The sequence below is a fragment of the Oncorhynchus masou genome, chromosome 19 (assembly GCF_036934945.1).
Source record: "Oncorhynchus masou masou isolate Uvic2021 chromosome 19, UVic_Omas_1.1, whole genome shotgun sequence".
Lineage (NCBI taxonomy): Eukaryota > Metazoa > Chordata > Actinopteri > Salmoniformes > Salmonidae > Oncorhynchus > Oncorhynchus masou.
Genome location: NC_088230.1, coordinates 13759171 through 13768105, shown reverse-complemented (window position 1 = coordinate 13768105; position 8935 = coordinate 13759171). Strand labels below are relative to the sequence as shown.

General features: G+C 40.5%; 1 protein-coding gene across 5 annotated transcripts in view; it reads right to left on the bottom strand.

The window, feature by feature from the left end:
- Nucleotides 1–1577: 1577 nt before the first annotated feature.
- LOC135505835 (guanylate-binding protein 1-like) overlaps nt 1578–8935 on the bottom strand; it is a 41158-nt gene continuing 33800 nt past the window's right edge. For all 5 annotated transcript variants that reach the window (XM_064925016.1, XM_064925018.1, XM_064925019.1 and 2 more), the window contains 5 exons: nt 6309–6589; nt 3304–3516; nt 3062–3164; nt 2655–2848; nt 1578–2190 (listed from right to left, as the gene is read on the bottom strand). In XM_064925016.1, coding sequence (XP_064781088.1) covers nt 1972–2190; nt 2655–2848; nt 3062–3164; nt 3304–3516; nt 6309–6589 — 1010 coding nt within the window. In that variant the 3' untranslated portion in view covers nt 1578–1971. The remainder of the gene's footprint in view (nt 2191–2654; nt 2849–3061; nt 3165–3303; nt 3517–6308; nt 6590–8935) is intronic.

Here is an 8935-nt window from a genome sequence, read left to right as displayed (position 1 = left end):
ATGTCTGAATTACATTTCTACTCCACAAGAAACAATCACTGTACAGAAAATATTCAATAAATTATAGGTATTATATTCTGTGCTGTTGGTCTGATTGCAAAATGTAGAACGTCATGATATATAGCCAACTTTCATTACTGTGAAGACTTTTGGTACACTGAATGGATCAAACAAACTGTCATTCACAATGCAAAGTCTGAATACTATGTGTTCTATGTGACATATGTACTTAGAACTAACTGAAGATGGCAAAGATGGCAAAGATGGGCCTTTTACAATGGGACTCGCTGTCAGACAGTGGGCAGAATAAACAAGGAGGTAATGGTCTGGGGGTGTTTTTCATGGTTGCTTTAGTTCCAGAAGGGACCTAGGTCCTCAAACAAAAACCTATTGGAGCATGTTTTTTGCATATTACTATATTTGGAACGCCTGATTGATATTCTGAACAAAACGCTGTGAACACTGTACCTCTCTGCCACATGCAAATGTTGCCTTTTCTGTTGTTCTTGCTAAACTTGTAGCGGCACAAGGAGAACAACCTGATATGGCGATTACAGGAAGTCCAGAGGCAAGGTAGAGGGAGCATCTTAATTAGCATGTGGAGGTGGTTGTCACTATCAATTCCATAATAAAACATTTTGGGGTTGGCTGTTAGTCTTGTAAACCTGGCTGCTATAGCACTGGATGCATTATGGGATTGGCAATCCAATTATATTTTAAAAATAACCAGTTGAGTGGATGATAGAAAATTCTATTATTGGCTAGCCCACTTTTGGATACTAGCTGGGTATCCCAATCCAACCCATTATAACCATATTGTTCAGGTCATTTAAAAATCTTTCAATGAACATTCGAACAGTCCTAAATTTTTTATTTGGCCCTCCGTCCATTTGACTTTGACACCCCTGCTCTAGTGGCTGAGTGCCACTGCCAGTATACAATGAATCCTAGTGGAAAGTTCAGAATAGTAGAGGATGTTTGTGCTCCATGTAAGGCCCATGATTTTGGAACGAGATGTTTTGCGAGCAGGCTCCAGAGACTTTTGGTCATGTAGTGTATGTGATTATGTATTATCTGACCATAACATTTTTTCTGTCAAACATTCACAAAGCCAGTCTGTATAATGTGACTACTGAGAAAATGACTTAAATGTAATGTAATGTAAATGTATGTCATTATCACACACTATTTAGTTCAGTTCTTTGCACCCCATAATTGTGAGGTATTGTTTGTTTTGTGACACACTTCTATTCTGATAGTTTTGGCCTGCCTCACTAATGAAGCCTTTTGCCTATTCCCTGCCTGTACCTTAGCCTATCGGATTTCCTGTTATCAACCTAATGCCTGACGACGTTACTAGCCTTTTCCCTGCCTGTACTGTTGCCTGGTTGGACCCCCTGTGTATGACCTTCTTCCTGCCCCTGGACCCACTACCTGCCTCCTCCTGTGGTCCTTTACAAATAAACACCTGCTGTGGCCTGAGCTTGAAACCAGCTCTCTGTCTCCCATCATGTTCATTACAGTTTCACATAATGAAAAATGATCCTGTTCATTTGTCCATGCTAATCAAGACAGGATCAGTGAAAATAAAGTTTATTGTGTAGAAAGTGTTTGTTGTGAGCACAAATAAAGCCCATACTAACACTGAGCCTATTACAAACATCCCAATGCACATACTATTCTATTATGTCTGGTGCAAATTAATGAAATGAAAGGTACTGATCCATTTTTTCAATAAAGGAACACTCCTTAATTTGCCTTTAAAAAAATACTTGTTATTGTTTTTATGCCTTTTAAACAAACATTAAACTAAACGAACACACTTTCTGAAGGGAGTGGTTCATGTAAAGTAATCAGTCTAATGATTGATAGGTAAAACATTTTAGAATTTATCCACACCTTTCTCGAAAGTGGACATGGTGGTGAAACACCATATTTTGGTAGTATACTATCATCCCCCCTAAAGGACCTTCATTTCATGAAATGTGACCCAACTTTCAAACCAACTCCAATTAATTTGCCCCATCCTGGAATCATTAGAGCAGCGGTTCCAATGTTATCCACAGCTAGCTTCCACTTTGAGGGCTTAGCTTTTTCCTGATCCTCCTGCTCCTTCCTGAGGTCCTTTATCTGTTCCTCCATTTCTTGTGCTTTGCGATGAAACCCTTCCTTGAGGAGGTCTTCCTTCTCCTGAAATGACCAACATTGCTTAAATCACTAAAAGCATTTTACCTCTCTATTGAGCTGTATTCTTGTCCTCTGAATTAGTATGGCCAACTACCAATGAAGAATGTCACTTGCAAATGAAGAAAATACTTCGCTACTGTAGTATGCAATAGATATATAGTAATTCTGTATAACTTTACAATACGGTAAGCACAAATCAAGTCTATCAAAAGTACCAAGCAGTTACTACAACAAAAAATAATGTATCATAGTTATTAGGCTGTGAGGCTAACAAAATCTTACAAAACTTTGTGAAATAGAAAACAAATTCAAAGTGCAAAAGGTGACTAAAATGCAGACAAACAAACTGTAAACAAAACTGTCAAATAAAGACTGTTTTGGAAAATCTAGTTAGGTATTTTGAGGGGACTATCCCTTAACCCAAAATCAATATACTGCCTGCTGATCTCCATTATTACAGTTCCTACCTTGAGTTTGGCCTCCAGAACTCTATTGTACTCTACTTTAGCATTTTCCTTGTCAGCCTCCATCTTCTCCAACAGCTGTTTCTTATGCTCTTCATGTGTTCTCTTCTGATCGTCCATCAGCATTTCCTGGACTCTGATCTGCTCTTCCATGGTTCGTTTCTCTTGCTCAGATGCCTCCCTTTTCGCTTTCTCCTCTAAAGAGAGAGAGAGGGCAGAACCAAGAAAATGTACTTCATTGATATAATTTTGGGCAACACAATAGGTTACATTTTCCTCGTCTGTAATGGTAAATGATTTTAGGAAAACCATAGTACACAGCCCTTGTATTTTTATTAAAGGTAAAGTTGCAAAGATTACTGTTTGCCACTCGCATTTACTGGATTGATAATTCAAACACAGGTCCTCACCTTCGGCCTTCAATTCAGCTTCAGTTAGAGACTGGTCTGCTGACAGGATGGCCTGACCAGTGCTTTCCTTGTCATTCAGGAACGCATTCAGTACCTCTTCAGCCTAGAACCACACACATGTATGTACGCACACGCACATGATAAGAGACTATAAGAACAGAAGCTCAACCTCCAATACATACGGCACCAGTCTTCCGTTTTGACCAATCAGTGAGGTTGTGTTAGATGCAAGTCCAACATACCTTCACTCCTTTGCCTCCTGTTGATCTGTATTCGCTGGTCATCATTTTGAGATCATCGCAGTAGTGTTTGTATCCTCCAGGGGTCATGTAGGAACCATTCCTAAGTTGGACCTTTAGAGGAGCAAATATGTGTTCGATGATGTGCGTGCATGCCCTCTGGGATTCCTGCGAGTTTTTCTCACAGATTCTCGAATATACTTCTTGAAGCGCTTTCTAAGAGAAACATGGAGGGGTTGGTTAGAGAAAAGTCCAAACATGTATTTGAACTCCACTGTGATGTTTATGACATTCTTTTGTTTAACAGAATTAAAATAATTAAATGTTTTGTGTTTTTATTGGTCACATAAAAATTTGAACAGATGTTATTGTCGGGGGTAGCGAAATGCTTGTGTTCCTAGCTCCAACAGTGCAGTAGTATCTAACAATACACAACAATATACACAAATCTTAAAGTAAAATAATGGAATTAAGAAATATAAGGATGAGCAATGTTGGAGTGGCATTGACTAAAATACAGTAGAATAGAATACAGTATATACATATGAGATGAGTAAAGCAGTATGTAAACATTATTCAAGTGACTAGTGTTCCATTATTAAAGTGGCCAGTGATTCCATGTCTATGTATATAGGGCAGTAGCCTCTAAGGTGAAGGGTTGAGTAACTGGGTGGTAGCTGGCTAGTGATTTGTGGTATAATGTCAGTAAGCACCAAAACTCTTCTCAAATTAGGTATTTTGTTTGACCACTTGAGGGGGGTGGGGGCATGGGTCAAATGTCTTTAAAGGGATGGTTCACCCCAATTACAAAAACATATTGGTTTCCTTGTCTTGTCAGCAGTCTATGGACAAGATAAGACAACAATACGCACTTTGGCTTTGTTTACCTTGGCTTTGTTTCCAAATGCTAACTTTTTAGCACTTTTGTCAGAAAAACAATGCAAGTTGATATCTCCGATATTAGCATTTTAGCATAGTTTCATGCTCAAATAATCATAATGTAACTTTTTTGTGCTAAAACATTTTGGAAACTTGGGTATATTTGTGTGATGTGAACTATCCCTTTAATTTATACATTTTTGCATAAGTATTGATTGATTCATTAATTGGTTTAAGATCCAAAACAATGATTTATGACCGTCCATTAAGAGTGGAGCAGATATAAAATCCAATTTACATATACGTTAAACGCAAATGTGTTGCATGAGGGGAGAAAAATGTTTTGGCTATTTTGCAAAGAGCAAACTGTTTTCAAAGTTCAGTTAATTGTTTTGAGAGCATGGAACTTTTTTTCCCAAGATGCACCAAAATAAAAACTTTCATCCTCCCAAATGCAACCCATGTAATCATGGGTTGCAACCCTCCATCACTCGGTCGCATCATACCATTGTTATGAACATTCTAAAGACGCCGTAGCCACAGTGACACCCGAAAGTCGAGTAGTGCTCAGTCATTCTTAAAGGCTTATGATTGTTCAGTCTAAAATACACTATAGTTGCTTGGAAATACATCGACATTGCTAATGTATGCAATAATTAGTAAGAAACAACTTTGTCATCATTATGATGACATCAAATTTACTTTAGACAGATGGCAATGTTACCATTAGCTAGCAAAGTTTGTCAAAAATACCTAGCAATGCTAATATTAGCTAGCTAAAACCCGTTGCTCTCCCCTCACTTAGCTAGCTAGCTAACATTATACGACATCTAAAGTAAATCTGATGACATCACAATGATGACAAAAGGTTTTCCTACTAATTATTAGCCTCCTATTGAAATGTCATCGCGTTTCCAAGCCACTATAATGCAAGTCAGAGAAAATCTTCATCAGCTCCAATTGAGAATGAATTGAGTAGACTGTTCAGTCCTCCAGAGTAGTGTACTACGATGCAAGATAAAAGAGTTAGCTATTTAACTTTGGTCAACTCTGAGTTCAACTCGGGATAGCCGGTGACACGAAGGTGGCTCAACTTTTAGCCAGGTACATTTATATGACTACGAATCCTTCAGAACTAACCTGTCCTGGGTCAAGGTAAGTCAGGAATAATTCATAGAGACAGATATAGAGGACTATAATGCCCAAAAGGTTTTACATGGGCATCCTCCATTGAAGACTTTCAACATTTTGAAGTAGTCAGCTGGATGGGTCTTCCTTTAGGTTAAGGAAGGATCACATGATTCCATCCGGTTCGTCAGGAGGGATTGACCAATTAATTATACTCGTGAGCAAACAGTCCATAACTGCAGGTGGCAGTAAATCGCAAACCTTGGCTTTATACCTGTTCAAACAACATACTCTAGGTGGCAGCAAACACCCTTTCAGTTTGTTTGCCAACTCATAGAAGTAGAAGAAGACAATTGACTATTTCAAAATGTATATGGCCGCAATGGCGCTGCCCATGCTCTCACAGATGCCAAAATGGGACAGATACAATAATGCAATTTCTATCTAAGTCCATGGGCTATCTCCATTTATCCTGAATGAAGTGTATGTTGCAAGTTGAAGACCAATGAAATCATATTCCCTCCCTCTCAAAAAGATTGTGTCATCATCCTCTTCAGTTGAGGAAGACGACTGATTAAATATTGTATTAATCAATGGTTTTGTATGTTAAAAATAATATTATTAAAATGCCTATCACATTACACATTCAATTTTTGTAATAACAGGAAACATTTGCAACTTCACGCAAAAGAGATTTCGGTCTAAATGTAAATGTGGCACTGACTCGCCCATGGATTGATGTTGCCACGTGTGACATGAACGCGCACTAACATAGCCTGGCTTGAACAGGCTCGGGTAAGAGGCTGGTGCACAATCAATATCCACCTTCGTAACATGGATGAAGCTTGAGCTGGAATGTGAAGCTAATTGAAGCCAGCTAACTTTAGAAAAGCCAGAGTACATCTAGATAGATGTGTAGTACTCCACTCAGTCCCGAAGAGAACCTTAATGACAATATTATGATGCAATGTGCAAACCATGAATATAATATATTCTCATACCATGAGCTCCTTCTGGTACTTCTGGTCTTCATCCTTGAATGAACTATTCATGAAGATGGCCACTGCCTCCCTCTCCATGGAAGCATGAACCATAGACAGCTGCTGCTGGGTCTCAGTGGGAAAGACCACCATCTTTGCCATGCTCTGCTGGTAGTAGGCCTTGGCCTTTTCAATGGCACTGGAGTTCTCAATCTGAGCCAGCGCCACCACAGCATTGTCCAGGCAGGGTACCTGCCCACTCCGTATCATGTCAACGTACATCTCTGTCAGGTTCCCGAGCACTGCATAGGAAAAATGGGGCTCAGCACATCTGGCAGTAGTATTTGTAGTAGTAGTGATGGTGGTGGATGTAGTAGTTTAAGTAGTAATAGTGGTAGTAGCAGTAGTAGCAGTGGTGCTGGTAGTGATTTTAGTGGTAATGATGGTGGTTGTAGTAGTAGTAGTAGTAGATGTTGTTAGTGGAAGTGGTGATGGTGAAAGGTAGTGGTAGTTGTAGTGGTAGTTGTGGTAGTCTGTTGTGATTTTAGTGGTGGATGGTTGTTGTGTTACAATGAGTGTACAAAACATTAAGAACTCCTTCCCAATATTGAGTTGCTCTCAGAACAGTCTCAATTCGTCGGGGCATGGACTCTACAAGGTGTTAAAAGTATTCCACAGGGATACTGGCCCATGTTGACTCCAATGCTTCCCACAGTCAAGTTGCCTTGATGTCCTTTTGGTGGTGGACCATTCTTGAAACACACGGGAAACTGTTGAGTGTGAAAAACCCTGCAGCATTGGAGTCTTTGACACAAACCGGTGCACCTGGCACCTACTACCATATCCCGTTGAAAGGCACTTAAATATTTTGTCCTGCCCATTCACCCTCTGAATTGCACATATACACAGTCCATATCTCAATTGCATCAAAACTTAAAAATCCCTGTTTACCTGTTTCCTCCCCATCATATACACTGATCGTACATAATGTTTCTATCACTCTCTCTTATGACCGAAAATAACTTCTGGATATCAGAACACTGATTACTCACCTCGTATTTCTTTAACGAGTCGGACGCGAAGGATATACTTCAGATACCCGACAAGGCCCACATCCCCGTCATTCGCATGAAGAAGAGATGGAAATATCGGGGATGTAGGTCGGGGTGCCTTGTAAGGATCCGATGATGCGTGAGTAATCCCCCTCTATCATCAGTCCTATTAGCCAACATGCAATCATTGGATAACCAAATGGATGAGCTCTAATCAAGGCTATCCTACCAACGGGACATTAAAAACTGTAATATCTTATGTTTCACTGAGTAATGGCTGAACAACGACATGGATAACATACAGCTGGCAGCATTTTCGGTCCATCGGCAACATAGAACAGCTGCTTCCGGTAAGACAAGGGGTGGCAGTCTGTATCTATTTGTCAATAACAGCTGGTGAACAAAATCTAATATTAAGGACATTTCAAGGTTTTGCTCGCCTGAGGTACAATATCTCATGATAAGCTGTAGACCCCACTATTTACTAAGAGAGTTCTCATCTGTATTTTTTTGTAACTGTCTATATACCACCACAAACCAATGCTGGCACTAAGACGGCACTCAACGAGCTGTATATTGCCATAAGCAAACAAGAAAATACTCATCCAGAGGCGGTGCTCCTAGTGGCCGTGGGACTTAAATGCAGGGAAACTTAAATCCGTTTTAGCTAATCTCTACCAGCATTTTAAATGTGCAACCAGAGGAAAAAAAACTCTAGGTCACCTTTTCTCCACACACAGAAATGCGTACAAAGCTCTCCCTCGCCCTCCATTTGGCAAATCTGACCATTACTCTATCCTACTGATTCCTGCTTACAAGCAAAAACTAAAGCAGGAAGAACCAGTGACTCGCTCAATAAGGAAGTGGTCAGATGACACAGATGCTAAGCTACATGACTGTTTTGCTAGCACAGACTGGAATATGTTTCCGGGATTCTTCCGATGGCATTGAGGAGTACACCACCTCAGACACTGGCTTCAATCAATAAATGCATCGATGACGTCGTCCCCACAGAGACCGTACGTACATACCCCAACCAGAAGCCATGGATTATACGCAACATCCACACAGAGCTAAAGGGTAGAGGTTTCAAGGAGCGGGACTCTAACAGGGAGGCTTATAAGAAATCCCGCTATGCTCTCCGACGAACCATCAAACAGGCAAAGCGGCAATACAGGACTAATATTGAATCGTACTACACCGGCTCCGATGCTCGTTGGATGTAGCAGGGCTTGTAAACTATTACGGACTACAAAGCGAAGCACAGCCATGAGCTGCCCAGTGACATGAGCCTACCAGACGAGTTAAATAACTTTTATGCTTGCTTCGAGGCAAGCAACACTGAAGCATGCACGAGAGCATCAGCTCTTCCAGACGACTGTGTGATCACGCTCTCCGTAGCCGATGTGAGTAAGACCTTTAAACAGGTCAACATTCACAAGGCCGCAGGGCCAGATGGATTACTAGGACGTGTACTCCGAACATGCGCTGACCAACTGGCAAGTGTCTTCACTGATATTTTCAACCTGTCCCTGCCCGAGTCTGTAATACCAACATGTTTCAAGCAGACCACCATAGTCCTTTAACACCAAGGCA